The sequence below is a fragment of the Typopeltis vanoorti genome, chromosome 1, assembly GCF_054136105.1.
Source record: "Typopeltis vanoorti isolate ZY-2024b chromosome 1, IOZ_Tvanoo_1.0, whole genome shotgun sequence".
In the NCBI taxonomy this organism is placed as follows: domain Eukaryota; kingdom Metazoa; phylum Arthropoda; class Arachnida; order Uropygi; family Thelyphonidae; genus Typopeltis; species Typopeltis vanoorti.
This window is the reverse complement of record NC_143549.1, coordinates 144,148,537-144,167,100: the sequence shown is the minus strand read 5'-3', so window position 1 is coordinate 144,167,100 and position 18,564 is coordinate 144,148,537. Positions and strand designations below refer to the sequence as shown.

Genomic DNA, 18,564 nt, shown 5'->3' with positions numbered 1-18,564 from the left:
TCTAAAGCCTCAAAAACTTCCTCCACTTTTTCCTTAGTAGAATCTTCTGTGGATCATAGGCACAAATAAATCTCATTGTCCAATTTCCCCATTTTGATATTGCCTGCTATTGAAGATTAGCTTCATATTTAGTGTTGAATACTATAGCTACCCTTTATTTTTCCTGATTGTTATTGCTAGAATATAACATTTTTATTTATTGCTTTGAAAGATCTCACCAGTCTTTGTCTTTTTTGATTCAGTCACCCCTGTCATGTCGTTCTGGTACTTATCCAATTCCTCAGCTAGCTCCATTCCTTTGCCATTTAGGCTTTTTATGTTAATGGTACTAATTTTGAACTCTGATGCTGAGTTGGGGTCTGTGTATTAAGATTTTTCCAGTAGATGACTTTTTGCTGTTTGCCCTGGTTCCCTGGTGAAAACAAGGCCCCTGTTGTTTAACCTGGTGATGCCCCATCCAGCATGAAATTCTGTCATGTTGTACCGTCATTTTATATTGTTGTTTAAGCCAATAAGAATTCAATTTGCTCGACTAAATCACAAATTGCCAGCCCATTCTCATTCGTTCAGTATCCAGGTAGAGATACCTAACAGGATGCAACACAAGAAGGTGAGGATTGGACATTAGGTCAGAAGCCCTGGTCGGTTCTCTTCATTACTTTAAATGCTATGTGGAGGTTTCCTCTCAGTTATACAGCTTTGGCCCTTGAGTACCCCTTAAGAGAGAATAAACTGGTGAAGTTAAAGTAAATTGAATTCAGACACAATGATATTTAATGTAAGTGTTTCTAGTCTGATTCTTCATAGTATTTGGCCTAAGAGTCACTGCATATATTCTTGGTAATTCATTGAAATGTGCTATTAAAAATAACATGATGCTATATGCATCTTATAGTAAGTGCTAGCTGTTGCAATTAAAAAACACTCACTGAGTGTCAGTTTACATTTTATTGCTGGCCATGTAATTCAAGCTGAAATATATGATAGTCATATGTTGTTTCTGGAATATAAATAAAAGCTTTGTATATTTCATCCAAGGGCTGCGGCCATGGAATTTGGTATATTCCTATCATGAAAAGAATATACCAAAAGTATCTCAAATTTAATTTAAGATACTTTGATTTTGTTGGTAATAGCTAGATAAACTCAATTTGATATATAGCTTCTTTTTATCATAATGAAGTACTACAAAAATTTCACTAGATCTCTAATCGCAACTAATCCACTTAAATTTAATCTGTAGGAGTTTGATGCTTAAATATGGCACCAATAAAAGTTACTTGTATGTTATTTAATTGTGGGTTTAGTTTTCAACTGTTAAGCTTGAATAAATGTTTTAGTACTTTCACATTTGAATGTATTCTGTGTGGTTTCTCTTCATCTGCTAATCACCAGAAATCTTAGATTGATCTCCCTTTCCAATTAGTGGCATGGCACATTTTAGAGGTGAACATTGTGGTGAGTAAATTAGATATTTTCCAATCAGCAAATAAGCAATTTTGGAATGTATATTATGGTGCAAATTTGTTCACAATGCTATAGAGTTTATTTTTAAATTTGTTTACAATAGCACACTTAAAATAGCGTTGTTGCTATATAGGACTTAAGCTAGAACTTTCCACTTGTCCTATAATGAACATATTGAAGTGAAGTCAGACTTCTGGCAGAAGTGCTTGGTTAATAGTTCTTAAATGCATGGTAAGTCATGTTTTAGTAGAAAAATAAAGATTGGACATTGACAAATGTAGTATTTTGTCCTTTGGTTGAAAGAGTTGGATTCGGATCTTGTTTTACACAAAATTTGTTAAGAGCTTTTCAACTAAAGGTTAGTTAGCCATTATCACTGTGGTAGCAGTGAATTTTTTGTCCCACAAAGGAACTCACTGAGAGAGCACATGCAGTTACCACATTTAATATACTCATATCATAGATCTGAGTTGTCAGTGTAATTCCAATCAAATCAAATCAGGTAGCTGGTGGTCCACGTAATGTCAACTTTCAGTAACCTGCAAATATAAAGCAAATGAACAGTATAAGGCCTCGAACTATTTTCTCTTTCTGTACAGTTTAGTGTTATTTCAAAAGTTCTGCACACCTTATTCCTGTTGTTCATCCAAGCATTTTTTAAAAATTCATTTACATACCTTCAGTACAATGTCCAATTTGCTATCTTTGGGTCATTTGTCTTGTGTATTTTTCGGTCAATCTTATTCTTGTCAGCAAATCTATTTTGTTGATATATTTGAAATAAGAAAAGCCTCATTGACTATGTTATTGTTGATAACATAGTGTTATCTTCATGCTGGTCAATGAAGATAACACTATGTATACTCTTGTATCGGTCATGCCGATACAAGAGTATACAGAGGATTTGAAATTGGAAATGATGATCACTTACTTTTGAGTAGGATTAAAATGAATATTGCATTCAAAAGAACAGTATGTAAAAAATAAAGTTGAGCAGCTTTTGCAGGTAAACTGTAAACTCAACTATACAAACATTATTGAAGAAAGAATGAAACAGTTCAAAAACAAGAACCAAACCCTGTCTCATTGGCAAACTCAGAAGAATAACATTGATTCAGCTGGGGAGGGGGGGGCGGATATGCAGAAAAGTTGTCTGTAAGGATAGAACCTCTCTTATGCAATCGAATTATTTTGCCCTCTTTCCACTCCCAGAAGGGTAATGTACTCTTAAACATGTTTAATGCAAGTCCACAGGATTCACCAACTAAATTGAATAATAACTGTAACTAATTTGGCATGAAAATTAGCAATAAAAAGACCAAAACTATGAAAATAAGCAGGAACATAGAAAACTTCAGCTGCATTCTGAATGAAGAGCCTATAGAATAAGTAAAATATTTCAGCTAATTGGGCACAATTTTTAGCGAAGGTGGCAAATTAAATTTGGAAATAGATAACAAGATAAGCAAAGCTGCTGTGATGGGAGAGCCAGTTGAATAAGAGAGAAATTAGTCAAAACATTAAACTAGCAGTGTTCAAACCAGTTTTAAGTTATGAATGTGAGAGGTGGGTAAAAAATAAAATATCAGATCAAAGACTGAAGACCACAGATATGAGAGTTCTGAGAAAAATTAGAATCATGTAAAAACGAAGGTATTAGGATTGTTAGCATTCAAGAAAGTGTGAGTAAGGCTAATCTAAGGGGGTATGGTTACTTAAACAGAATGGGAGAGAAAATTTATTTATTTTTTTAAAATTTAACTTATATACAAACAGATATTATCTCGTGAATTTAAGATGTAGATTTGATATTACAAGTTGTAAAATAAATTAAAAAAATATATCAAATTTGTTCATAAAACTGAAAATATGGAAATTGCAGAAAAAATATACAACAAAAAGTATTATAATATTATTTATTATGGAATTTTCAGTAGAAAATTGGTATAGAAACTCTTATCATTATTTTTATTATATTATATTATTATTATCATCATAAATAATATCTTCAGTGCAGATGCATCCAGTGTACTGTCACCTCAATTTTGCTTTAAATTTTTATCATTTTTGTTTGATGGGAGAAATGCATTTTAATAGGTCCATCATAGATCGACCAGAAAGATATAAGAAGGGCTGATCTGTTTTTTCAAAATTGACGCTATGTCTGCTTGGGATTAATATATATGTAATGAAACCATATCTTCATTAAAATTGTATTTGAATTTTATAATTTGTGGTTTCTACTACTCTGATCCATTGCACATATTTGGCTGTTGATTATAATCCCATAGTTTTATTTCTACTGGTAATGGGTGGGAGGGTCTTCTAATGGTTGTGTGGAAAGTAAGTCCTCATGAGTCATCTCAACCACTCCTTAATGCCAGATTCGTTGAAATGCTGATGGAGCTGTCAGCTCTTTAGCACATTCTCTCAAAACCCGTGGCGAAATCCCATCCAGCCTCATTGCTTTATTGATATCCAAAGTTTTCAGTATTTGAAACATTCTTCTTGCACTTCTAAATCTCAAGCATGTCCCATCCTTTAAAACTTGTTCTCCAGGATGAAATATTCCAGTACAATGTTCATTGAACAACTGCACTATGTCCTTTGCATCAGTCAGTCACTCTATCCCCATTTTTATCCATCAGTGTCATTATTCCAATCATTCCTCTTCTGCTGTTGTCCACATAATGAAAGAATTCCTTAGGATTTTCTTTGGATCTCAGGGCTGGTCTCTTCTCATATTTCACTTTTGCCTTCCTTACCATACCAGTCACTCTCCTGGCCTGAGTCTTATATTCTTAATACATCTGCTCTCCACCCCTTCTCCTTATATCTCTTCCATAACCCCTTTTTTTACCTGCAGTTCTTGTTTGATATTGTTTGTCATCTACTTTACACCAAATTATGTTCTCTTTTTCACTCAGGATATACAATTTGCCATTGCTGCTAATAAATATTCCTTCACCAGTTCCCAGGCACCAATATCTCACCATTCCAATTCATCCATCCATGGAACTGCACTAAGCTGATTTCTAAGATTATTATAATCACCTGCCTTTCTAATTCCACATGCACTTCTTTCTCTTTGATACTAACTATTCATCTTCCAAGTTAAAACCACATGGTCACTCTCTCTCCAACTGTGGGCAGAGATGCCGTCTCAGTTATATTCAGATCTTCTGATGCTGTGACCAAATCCAAAACTCTTGAACCTCATGTTCTTTCTACTACATTTGTCCCTCAAGAATTCCAGAAATTCCATTTCTCCTCTATACAGTTTCCTCTTCCCAGTTTATATATCTATTTATGCCTAAACATCTCCTGCTAAACCTCTTTCTTCACTCTATGCTTCCTGGCTTATAGCAACATCCCACTAAATATCCTGTCCTGCTCAACTCTACCTCACATCATATGCTCTCAAAACCATTAGTGTCATTGCCCTTCAAATCTTCCATTCTGAGAATGACAAGCCTCATTTAAGTAGTACTCCACCACTGTCTTTGCTCTTCCTACCCTGTCAAAAAATTCTATACTCTACTACTTCTATTCCTGTCAGTATATCATCTTCTATCAACCATATCTTAGTGATCCTAATAATCTTTGGACAGGCTGAGGTTATCAGTGCCAGTTTATCTCCTTTAATTTGGAAGTATAAGGAATCATCAGTGCATCCTTGTCGCTGTTTCTATACCTATCATTATTCCTCCAGACTTCACTGTCAGCATTCCATGATGTATTCCCTCTTCTTCAAAGCTACTGTTCTCACAAGAGGCCACCCCTGCTACCATCCATCCTGATAATTCTAGTTTCCCCTATATCAACACACTGACTTGTTCGGGAAACAACATTCTCTCCGAATGCCTGCATCTTTCCTCATTCAAATGCAAGCCATCTCTCACATACAGTTCTTTTCTGCTTCAAATATCCTCTCCTTGTATTCACATAATCCATTCCTCTCTTTTGCACATTCTGGCTATCATGCTATTCATTATTGATGCTCTTTCTCTCAGAATTATCATACCTGGACAACACACTCGCTTTCTTCCCTCTCTATCTTCCATACACCCTCAAGTATGAACCTTGGATCTCTTACCACCTGATTCACACTGCCTCTCAAGTCATTTGTGCCCATGAAAAGTTTGGTAAAAAAAAATAAGTTAAACACGTTTTTTTTGGGGAAAAAATCACCTTTATTTCTCAACATAGTCTTCATTGAGGTCTACACATTTGATCCAGCGAGTTTCTAATTTTTTCAGCCCATCTAAAAAGTAGGATATGTTGAATTGTGCGAAATAGTCATTGACAGCCTTGATGAAATTCTCATTTGAAGAAAATTTTTTCCCACCAAGCCAAATTTTTAAGTTTGGGAACAAGAAGTCACACGGGGCCAATTCCGGAGAATACTGTGGATATGGAACTAATTTGAACCTCAGTTTGTGCAATTTTGACATTGCGACGGTCGATGTTTAGGACGGTGCATTGTTTTGATGAAAGAGCACTGTTTTGTGCACCAATTTTAGCCGTTTTTTTCTTCAGTTCTTCTTTTAAACGATCCAACAATGACACATAATATACTCCTGTTATTGTCTTATCCTTTACCAAATAGTCTATCAAGATAATTCCTTGGGAATCCTAAAAAACAGTGGACATCACCTTCCCAGCTGACAAAATGGTCTTTGCTTTTTTCAGTGCTCTTTCACTGGGCATTGTCCACTGTTTTGACTACTGCTTGGACTCAGGTGTGTAGTGGTGGATCCAATTTTTACCTATGGTCATGAATCGATGCAAAAAAAATCCTGTGAATTGCAATTAAACATTGCCACTGTGTTGAAATGTCTTTTTGCATGCGTTTTTGATCGACAGTCAACGATCATACACCTATCATGCTCACAGCCTTTTTGTGCAGGACTTTATACACCCATTCAGCTGAGATGCCTACAGTCTCATGCACTTTCACTAAGCGGTCTTCCATAATGATACCATGGATTTTGTCGATCATTTCCTTCTTAGTGACCTCAGTTGAGTGTCCGGAACATGCTTCATCTTCAATGGGCTTACAACCATCTTTAAACTCATTTGTCCAAAAATAAAGTCTAATGCTGGTGAAGAGTCCCCATGAGCTGCATCTAACTTGGCTTTGATCTGCACAGCTGTCCACTTCTTCAAATAAAAGTGTTTTATCACTGCACGAAACTCATTTTTCTCCATTTTTATGAAAATTGCGAACACAGTCATTTTAAATGTTTGCCAAACGAGAACTACGCTTTGCACGTGGCTACGCGTAGTTCTCATGATCCCTAGCAAAATTTTATTTTGCTAGGGTTCATGAAAAAGATGATACATGGCGACACAGTTATGAATGAACGAATTGTGTTGCCATCTATTGATAATTTACCAAACTTTTCAAACAACCCTCGTATCTTGCATGTCACAGGTCATTGAATCTCCACACGTTGCACCTCTTACTTCTCTTTCTTCCTTGCTCACCTGCATCTCTCTCTCTCCTTGTTCTTCCTGGTTTCTGCACTGTTACCTTTTTTCTCATTCTCTCTCTCTTCCACGGGTTTCATATTTTCCCCCTTTCTATCATTCACGTAATTAATCTTGTTCCTACTCTGACTTGCTTCACATTCATTGTTTCTGGTCTCCTAATCTCACTGCATACCACAAAATCCTATAGTATGGTGTGTAAAATGTACTCCTTAAATGGCAGAAGACTCAGCAATAAGCTATTGGCAAACTGAATTTTGGCTGTCAACATTATTCAAACACTGTACAAAAAGTACTAACAAACTATATTAAAATATTTCATTTAAGTATAGATTTCCCAAGTGCAAACTACCCACAGACTATACATTATATATAGCTGATTACCTCATAACATTTCAGACTATAACCTTTCCCTCTGGCAGACTCCATTGCATATATCTGCGTTTGCTCTTTAAATACTTACAAACAAAAAAAAATTACAAAATACAAAACACAAACATCTCAAGTCTTTGAAATATGAAAGAATGAGATCTTGGCTTACTGGGTTATCTTTGAAATGATATCTTTTTATTGTTGCAATCTTAATCAAACCCCATATAAAAATATTTTGCATAGCTCTCCAAGTTGTAAAATGCCTTCATGGCTCGTGTTTGATCAGAAGTGATATTTTGATTACATTTCCAAGCACACTGACATGACATGGTTTATCCTGAAATTCTTTTGCAGACATCAAATCTCCATTCCTATTTTTTATGACTCATACTTTGTAGTTTTTTACAATTGTGCATATTTCACTAATTTGTCAGGATTCTTGCTCTGTTTCCATCCAATATTTGAGCATTTTGATTTGATTTGGTTTGGTTTGGTTTCATTGTTTAACACTTCTTCACAATTAACATGTAAAACATATGTTTAAAGCAATTATTCAAGCTTATCTCAAACACTACAAGAAAATTTCACAATACACATAGATTATAGACAACTGTTCACAGAAAACTGGAGTTAATTGAAATGGCTACTGAAATATATGAACTGTTATTCAAAAATCACAATGGCTTTGCTATCTTGTGGTGATAAATAGAATTATGGAGGTTATTCATGTGGTTTCTGAAAAGCTAAGCAGTAATCATGTGCTCGGGTACTCAAATTGAGAAATTTACAGAAAGTGGAATTGATCAATTTGGCTTCCGAATGGTTCGATTAATGTTCTGATTCTGATTGGACATTTAATGCTATCTTAAAAAAATATATATATTATGGTTGTCAATTGCATGTTCTCCTGGCCTGTTTAAATGCCTGTCTTGCAGAATGCAGGGAAAAAAAAAAAAAAAAACTGTTTCTGGCCGTTTTATCACCTTTGTTTGAAAGGACCTGCATCCTAGATAGGATTTGAACCCAGGTCTTTCCAACCACAGGGTATTGTTGATACTGAATGAGTTATGGAGGCTCTCTTTTTGTACTCATGTTTTCTATTGCTAATGTAAACTTAGTTCCTTTCTGATATCTTCACTTTTAATATCAATCTGTAACTATACTTTCTCTTCACTCAGTTTTCCTCAGAACTATATAGTCTCTAGGTCATGAATAGCTATTTCCTTCCCAACTTTCATATCCATGAGTCGAAATTAAAATGCTGTCTTTTTTTACTACTAGTTTAGTGTGGTGGCTAATTTCTCTCTTATTCCATGTAAATTTATTCATTTGGCTTCATACCATTCCAGCTTGGTTTATTTGGTTTTCTCTTTCCATATTTAATTTGCCACACTAAAAATTCATTCTAAATAACTGAAATGTTTTATTTGTTCTATGGGTTTTGTGATGAGAACCTATAGAACAAACAAATTCCCCCGCTTATTGAGTTTTTCAAGCACATCATATAAAGTAGCCTTACAGGTATCTTTTTGTCTAATTTTGATTTTACTTAACTGTAATTCTTACTTGAAATAGTAATTTTAAATTGTGACTTAAAATTTTTTTAAAGTTGTAAGGTGAAACATGAACATTGCAGCAACTGCTGTACCTGACAAAGTTTGGGACCTTCTCAAACACTTTCAAATAAATAAAACTATTGCATTTGTCATGGTATTGATTATAACATCTATGATTATAGCTGGAATGCTGTGGAATCGAAGGACCCAAAGATTGGGATATGAATGTGTATTTTAATTGCTCCAGTATAGATGTTGGCAGCCGAGAAGCATGTGGAGTTCCATTTTCTTGTTGTAAGCCACAGCCAAATGTAAGTAAATTAAAAGATGACATAAATTTAGAACACATACATATCCAATATATTTAAGACCAAACGGTTTCTCATATTTGCTAGGCCAGAAAATTATCTGAAATTCACATAGCAAAATTCTTAATGCTTTGCACATTTGCCAGGCATGTTACTAATGTGTTGCTGTTTTCATGACTATTGGAACATAGTCAATTTTCACTGTAACATTGTTTTTTTCCTTTGGTTTAGCATCCTGCTATGGATTTTCTGAATTTTAATAGTTACCCCACAATGCTTTATGGGGCTGAGACTTTTCATAGTTTGATTGAATATACTGTACTGTATTTGTATTGAGAGTTGCCTGTAGAATTTAAAAAACAACTTTTAAATTAAGTATTGGGAACTGAAATTTTCAATTGATAAAAAGCTAAGGCTTCACTAAATAAATATTTGCTAAATAAACAACATTTATGAGTTTTTATTTATATAAATTCACAAAAGTTCAAAGAAATAAACAGGAAGAAGAAATATGCATTTTCAGAAAAGCACTTTTTCTTGATTTATAATTAAAATAAGAAAAGCATAAAATGAATTTTATTTATTCTGTGCTTAACTAATGTTAGCATTCTTATATGTGAATAGATTCCTATTAGATTAATCTTATTGAGTAACTATTATCTCTTAAAAAAAAACATGTTATTATATATATATATTATATATATTATATATTAATCTTCCCCAATGTCAGTATTGTTTTGCTATCTTCTGGTATATGATGAAGTTGGCAATCAGTAGAAATGTGTGATATCAGTTGTCATTTTCTGCATAAAGCCAAGATTTTTGTTTAAAAAATGATATCAATCTCTTCATTCAGTAAATAAACAAAACACATTAGGTAGTTAAATTACAGATATCTTCTTAATTTGTTTCTGTTTTGCTAACTGATTATAGAAATATTGAATACAATAAATTAAAGATTACAAATTATATTCTCGGTTTAATCCTTTGCCCTAGTGTAAGTGAACAAAGTTTGCACATGAAGTATCTTCATGACTGGGCTACTTGTATATAGAGACTAATGACTTCACATCAATTGCCTTAATATCCCATAATGCAAAGCACACATCCTTTGCTGTGTGTATAATGTGCATTATGGGAAGCGCCACTACCCAGACCAGTTTTGACCTTTATTGGGGTCTTATCAGTGGGAGCCAGACCCAGAAGGGATACAAAGGTTGAAGTAATGAAGAAGTCAGTAGTGAAAAGTTGTATCATCTTATTATTAAATGTGTATTATGGGATACTTAGGCAATTGATGTGAAGTCATTAGCCTCTATATACAAGTAGCCTAAGTATAATTTTTTTGGCATCTTTAACAAGTATAACTAAGTGAAAAAACTTTTGACAAATATTGAATATTTTACTGCAAGATGTAGGATATAATGCTTGTGCCGGTTCCTTATGTGTCATCAGCTTCCCAGAAATCAACCACAATTGTTTTAGTCTTAGAAATGTTCTTAATACTATTTTTTCAAAATAAGGCTTTTTTCAAAAACATGCATGCTTTATTTTGTGAAGCAAGTGAAGCAACTCTCCTTCACTTGCATTATCTGTACTTCTAAGAGGAATGGTTTTATTGCATAAATTTTGATATACTAGTTTAATTGGGTGCTTTGTACATTTCCCAAATTTTGCCAGAAGTATTTGACACAGTGGGATTTGCTGAATTATCCCATAGGTTTCTTCCTCACTATATCAAATTAATATCAAATATCATCAAATTCCTGATATATATCCTCAAGTGGGTGTTGTACAGGATACTGTGATAGTAAGTTTACATTATTACAGTAAACCCTCGATTTAACGGACAAAATTTCTGTTCTGTATATCATGTGAAAATTAATCAGTGCAATTAACTAGCAATTCTACTTTGTTTTAATGCAAATTTCATGCCTATTTATCATTAGAATAACATTCTGTAGTTACCTTTCTCTTTAAGTGCCATGATTTGAGGACATGTAGAATAACAAAAAAAAAATTACAAAAAATTCTTAAAGAAAAATTGTAAAAATTCTTGTAAAAAATATTTTAAGTTGGTTGATAATTTCCAACCAAAACTGAACTTCTTGTTTGCTAATAAATTAACTAATTAATATCAAATATCATCAAATTCCTGATATATATCCTCAAGGTGGTGTTGTACAGGATACTGTGATAGTAAGTTTACATTATTACAGTAAACCCTCGATTTAACGGACAAAATTTCTGTTCCGTATATCACGTAAAAATTAACACCTTAATTTTAAAATGCTTTTAACCAAGATTTGCTTATAATTAAATTAACAGGTTATTTTTTGTTATTAATTTCCTGTTATTAATGCTTATTTTTGGAAAAATGTTTATTTATTTTAATATAGATCACAGCCTTGTTTTTTAGAGTCTGAAAACCACAGTGAGGTTATAAGCAATAATACACATAGAAAACTTTTCTGTGAAATTAAACTTTTCATAGATACAATACTTAATTTTAATTACATAAAAGTTTCTACATAAGTAAAATCATGTAAATTAGCTAATTTGTCATTTTTTTAACATACTCATTCAGAAAATCTAATTTATTACATAATGGACTTTTTGATTTAATGGACACTCCCTTGACTGAATTAGTCCATTATATCGAGGTTTTACTGTAGTAACTTTCTATACATTTTTCTCGGAGTGTTATCAAATCTTATAATTCATTCCCTTAATGCACTTCTCAGTCAATCCACTCAGATCATGGTCTTCCTCTAGGTTTTTTTTACTGTAATTCTAGCGTCAAATGCCTGTTTCACTAATCTTTCTTTTTTCATTATGTTTTCACAATCTTAATGGTCTATGCTTTAACATTGTTAAATGCTAATAATGTCAAATTTCTTCCTAATACATTCATTCTTCATGTGATTCTTCCATTGATATCTGTTCATTCTCCTCATTTTTCTCAGAACTCTCATATTTGTGTGTCTCTGGTGTGATTAGTCATTTTGTTTTTAACCTCACAAATTAAAATTTGTTTGAAACACTGCCTTGTATAATGCTTGTTTGCCTAATTTACCTTATTCCTTATAAAATGGACTTTTCAGCATACCGGTGTTCTTATTCTATTGTTGTCTGTTTCCAAATTGAATTTGCCATCTTCACTACTAAAATTATACCTTATTTTGTTTTATAGGTTCTCTTCAAAGTGCACGTTCATCTTTTAATCTCTCATTTTCAGACCAAACTTTATCAGTTTCAGGAATCCTGAAGACTTTTAATTGATAGGGAGTATAACATTATCTTTATAAATTAAAGCTGATTTGAATATCTTCAATTTTGATATCAGGTTTCATACTACATTTCTTTCATAATGTGATCCATGTAGATGATGAATAACAGTTAAAATAGCATTATCCCCCTTATGTCTGATTTTACATCAGACTATCTTTGTATATCTCCTTTAATTCTAGCTGCTAATTTGCAACTTTAAACAATACAGATCCTTGTTATATTCTCATAATTTCTCCACTATTTTTCCTACAGTAAAAATCTGATCATCATTATTATTATGATTATTATAATATCACACCTCCAGGGAGTCCAAAGACTCATCGAGGGAGGACATAAACTCTACCACTTTTCGTCTCACTACTCCACCAACCTTCATCATCTAACACCAACGCCATCTGCCGTCGACTACCACCACTAGTGCTTTTACAGACAGTCGCAAACATCCATGCCCACGGTGGGATTCGAACTCACAGCCTTTTAGCTGGAGAGCAGATATGCTAACTACTCGGCCAACAAGGCCGGTAGGTAATAACAGTTTATATTTTATATTTGGCCTTGATCTATCTTGTTCTTTGCATGTTTTGCTTTTACCCTATTTCTTACTTCTTAAACATGTTTGTATAAGTCTTACCTGTAGGGAAATTATTCTGGGCCAATTTATTTCTATTTAATATATTCTGATTTGGTTTTAAATTATGCGGTATGGTCACTGTAAAACTTTTATTACCTCTGTTGATATGTACTCTAAATTGCATTTTCTTTTGAATATTTATTATTATCATTAACATCTGTCCTCCATGGAGTCATCAGGAACGGTACACACTATTGCCTACAATGCTTATCCAACTGGGCCTTAAACTGATTCAGTGTGTCTACATTCACAGCACACTCAAGCAATGCATTCCACTCACCAACCATTCTCTGTTCAAACAACCTGCTCCTCACTTCTCTGCTCACACCCTCCTTATGCAGTTTTAAGCTATGGCAATTCCTTCCCCCCCTTCTCCTGTTCATGAGGCTCTGCAATTTACATTTTCTCAATCTATCCTCATACTCCACATTTCAAAGACCACTGACCACCTTTGTGAACCTTCTTCTTTGAATCCTTTCAAACATATCCTCATCACCCTGAAAATCCGTCAACCAAATCTCTGCACAATAATTCATGAGGCCTGATCAAGGCCTTATATAGTGGCCTCATAACCTCTTTATTTTTGCATGTCAGGGTCCTCTGCATTATTGCCATTATCCAGTAGTCCTTGTCCATTACCACTCCCAGATCTCTCATCTCCTCTACTTCCTTTAAAGTTTCTCCCATCAAGTGTATACTTTGCATTCCATCATTGCTTACCAAATCTCAAACTTTACTCTGCAACATTGAACTGATAGTTTCACTTACCTGCCTATTCAAGTCCTCCTGTAAGGCCATAACATCTGCTTGACTCTGCATTGTTCTCCCCAATTTTGCATCATCTGCAAACAGCTGCATATCACTAGTTAAATCCTTCCCCATATCATTAACATACAAATTGAACAATGATCCCAAAACTGACATATGATAGTGGTGTACCATTTCCAAAACGGTACACCACTAGTGACCTTCCTCTTTCAGGATACTGCACTCCCATATACAACTTTCTGATACCTATCTAACAACCAGTCACTGATCCAGTTCGGAAGTTTGTTATCCAATGCTATCTGTTTCTGTTTAGTTAACAGCTTGTCGTGTGGCAATCTATCAAAAGATTTTGCAAAATCCAAGTATACACCACTGGAGAATAAGGGCTAACCACTTTATTCTCGAGTAAGGTTGCGGTTACAAGAATACATACCTCTACACCGTAATAGGTAGAAGAAAGGAGGATTAAGAAAGAAAGTTATAGGATATAAGTAAGTTAGTCGAACATTATCTCCCTTTAAAAAACCCATGCTGATAACCACAGAGAATACTGCTATTATCAACCCATTTCTGTATCCTACTTCTCACCATCTGTATAATACCTTCACAACTCCAGATATTGGCATATAATTTGAAGTCCCAGCCTTATCACGACCTTTATGCAGTGGAACAATTTTGCCTTCTTTCCACTCCCTTGGAACCTGTGCTGTTGTAAGACTTATTGTTACACCTGATATCTTAGGAATATAGTATTCTCAGCTATCATGGTGTAACATGAAGAATAAATATCATAAATTAAAACCCCTGCAAAAAAAAAATGAATTATTTAATGGAAAAATTCTTGCATCCAGTAATATGTATAAAACGTAAGGGTTGTTATTAAAGTAGCTGATAAAGGAAGGAATGTATTAATATTGTAATATGACTTAAAATAAGGAATTCTAACTAAATAAGTAACTAACAAAGGAAAGCATAAATTAATATTGTAATACGATTAAAAATGAGAGAGTTAAGTAAATAAGTAGAAAGGATTAAGTTATTAAGTAGAATTCATAGAAAAAGTTTGAAAGGGGATTAAGTCAGGCTAGCACAAGAAAAGCAAAGCTATCGCTTAGGGCCGATCCCCCGGATTGAAACATTGAGAATGGGCTTGCCAATCAAATGACGTTTGGTGAGAAAACGCCACCTTAATTGGAGGAGAAAGGAAGTAAGAAAAGGTGCCTTTAGGGGAGCAGTTATAAAAGGGTTGGTAACCCCCTGGGGAGAAATCTTTTTTGGATAGTCACTTTTGGCCTTGGATTTTGGTTTTGGTTCTGGTGGAGTTCACGGGGTTTTCCTGAGTGGCGACAGGGGTGATATCTCCTCGTCACAACACGGAAATGAAAGTGAGCGGGATTTCGATTCCCGTTTTCCCGAGTAGGAAGCAAAGGAAAAATTGCCATAGGGTCCTAGAAAAGGAGGGATCTTCTTCGTTTCGACGCTAGTGATAACTACGCAAAGCAGAAAGCTGTAAAGAGATCGATGTCCTCGTTGCTGATAGTAGAGCAAATATATGTGAGTTAAAGTATTCCAGAGTTACGAGAAGTTATACCAGAGGTTCGTTTGGAAAAGAATAAAGGTCCATATGAAGACTCAAGAAAGGTACTGTAAATCATAACCTATGTTAGCTAGAAATTTGTCTGTGAAAAGAATTGTGATTCCAATACAGAACTGTTGAAGTTATACTAGGACTTTAGTATATGATAGAATGTGTTATGTGTAGATTGACTAGTGTTAAAGATTTGTGAATGATTAAGAGTCCTAAGGTATTTTTGCATGTCTATTATATTGCACAAGATATTTAAAAGACATAATTGTGTGTTAGTGCAAATTACGGTATAACGGAATAGTGTGAATTAAGTAATTACGTATCCTAAGAATTGAATGCCTAATGTAATGTATAAAATAATTGAAGTGTCACAAGTATGTGTTAGCAGTGAATGATTTGTTAATCTACTTCAGTATGAATAATCAGATAGTGTGAATTGATCTAATTTGTTCACATCAGGTGAATTTATGAATTAATGTGTATGGCGGCATAATCACAAATAGCCATATTGGTTGTAATTATTTGATGTTAGTCTATAAGTATTTTAGTTTAGTATTTGAATTGTACCATGTTTAGAAACTTAATAAACCTTTTGTTCAATGATAAAAGAGTTGTCTGATGTTGCTAATCCAATGCACTGCTTAAAAATCATCGTACCTAATCACGCGGGAAATTTAATGTTGAAGAAAGAGATTAAGAGTCATGACTGCAGTAATATTTAAATACTAAGAGATATATTCGAGATTGACTTTCTCCCTATTTATGACAGCATAAATGGTGCAGTTGATAACCACTTGAAAATATTGTATTTAGTCTCACACGGAAAAATTAAGTTGAGAATCGAGTTAAGTGTCACGACTGCAATAGTTACACTTTCAGATATATTTGAGTTCTTTCTCCTTGTTTATGTATGTAATATCCTAAACTAAATATCCCAAAAGGCGCAATATAAATACAAATATTAGGGGTACTACGGGGAGCAATAACTTAGATATTGGTATAAGTTTTGGCAAAATCTCGGGCATAGAAGTTAGAAGAATATAGATAAATGGAATTTGTAAGATTAGAGTAGAAATCGTAAATTGGGACACAACATTATTAAGGGCATGCTAGTGCTACTGCCAATTCCATGGAACATTCCCTTAAGATGCTTGGTGATATGTCATGAAATCCTGTTGCCTTATCAAATATCTCCTGCTCACTCACAATTAAGCCATTCTCTCCTATGTTTTTCACACTGAAGTTCCTCATGATTCCACCACCTTCATCAGGATGAAAACCCATATAAATTGATCACTAAATACCTCAACAATGTCTTCTGCAGCAGTTATCATTCTACCATTTTCATTCATTAACAGCATGTTACCATGATCATTCTTTCTTCTACTTACCACATATCTAAAAAAAACACTCTGTTCCCTTCTTCACTTCATTCATTCTCAACTTCCATGCATGATGTCTCGTTTTTTGCCTACCCTCCATAAAATGAAAATTCCATCATACTGGTATCCTGTATGACCCTTTCAGAAGTTCACCTCTCAAAGCTTTCTCAAATTTGATTATTTTTAGAACTTTTGATTACATATTTTTCTTTTCAGTTTATTATCACTGCTTCTGTCTAACAGGTTTTCAAAGTAATTATTCTAGACATCCAGAATGTTTTCAGTTCTTCGATCTCTTTTATTATTATTAAGAGACTTCTGGGGAGTCAAGGACTTATTGAGGGAGGATCACATGTCATCCTCACCAGTGTCTTACATTTTCCTGAATTCATTCGCACCACCCTATAGTCATAACTTCCAAAGGCAATCCATTCCAGTCATGCATCACGTGAGAGAAAAATCTAGCTTTCATCCCCTTCACTGCATTTATTCTCAACTTCCATGCAATGAAATCTTATCTTCTCCCCACCCTCCATAAAATGAAAAATTCCATAACAGTAGTATCCTGTATGACCTTTCAGAAGTTCACCTCTCAAAGCTTCTCAAATTTGATTATTTTTAGAACTTTTGATTACATATTTTTCTTTTCAATATATCCTATACTACCCATGAAGGTACATATCATGAATTTGATAATATTCATTTTTATCCTGCTCAAGGCTGATTGATCACTGGCTATCAATTTCAGATATTGGTAGTGGCAAATATTGGTATTAAAAATTATTTGTTAGCAACCTATGGAATGAAATTACACTAGCAATATCTGATATTTAATAATACAATTAATTAAATTGCAATTCTCTGATAAAGTATAGAATTTGTATATCCTTTTGTATCCTGCTACTTATATTTACTTAATGCCAGTTTTATTATCTGACTCATCAGTATTCTTTAAATGAAAGATAATTTTGTATATGTTCATAAAAACTTAACAAGCATTTCATTGTCGCTATTCATTTTTTTGAGGAAACAGAATTTGAGTTGTGTTCAGAAGACTACAAAATATTTCTATAATAAGGACCATGCAAACAAGTTGAAATAAGAAAGTAGTTGCACAACTATACTATTACGCATAGATTTGATCACCTGACTTATATTGTTATGCATAAATTCTAGAAAAGGTTCAGTTTGAGTGACTTGAATGTTGGTTGTGGGGGAGTAGTTTGTAAAATGCATTTCCCCAGTTGCTAAATAGGTAGAAAAGAAGATGATATAATAGAAACAGTTAAGCTTGTTAAGGGATTTTACAGAATTTATACACATGGGATTATTACTTCTCATTCCCTTCTTTATGTTGTGCAAGTTGTATAAGGATGTAATAAAAGTTAAAGGAATGAGGTAATTTTTTTAACATGGGGAGTGATGGGTGATTGGAATGCAATTCTAGCATTGAGCGTTAGAAGTATTAATGAATTTCAGGTTAAATGTTTGATATGTTGCTGGTTGGTAAGATCACCTGTATAATTTAAAGCTGTTCATAGTAAGCACCATTTTAATGATTTCACTGTAACAAGCTCCAAAAAGTCCAGATAAGTATTAGTATATGTAGCCTTGTAAGTATTAGTTTTTTGTTTTTTTTTTAAATTAAATTAACTAGCAAATGAACTACAACAAATTGTTCCATCAGCTCCAAGTTCACTATGGTAAG

General features: G+C 33.8%; 1 protein-coding gene across 3 annotated transcripts in view; it reads left to right on the top strand.

The window, feature by feature from the left end:
- LOC150110504 (tetraspanin-5-like) overlaps positions 1–18,564 on the top strand; it is a 108,006-nt gene that overhangs the window by 47,469 nt on the left and 41,973 nt on the right. For all 3 annotated transcript variants that reach the window (XM_090394258.1, XM_090394249.1, XM_090394241.1), the window contains exon 5: positions 9,071–9,199. In XM_090394258.1, coding sequence (XP_090250384.1) covers positions 9,071–9,199 — 129 coding nt within the window. The remainder of the gene's footprint in view (positions 1–9,070; positions 9,200–18,564) is intronic.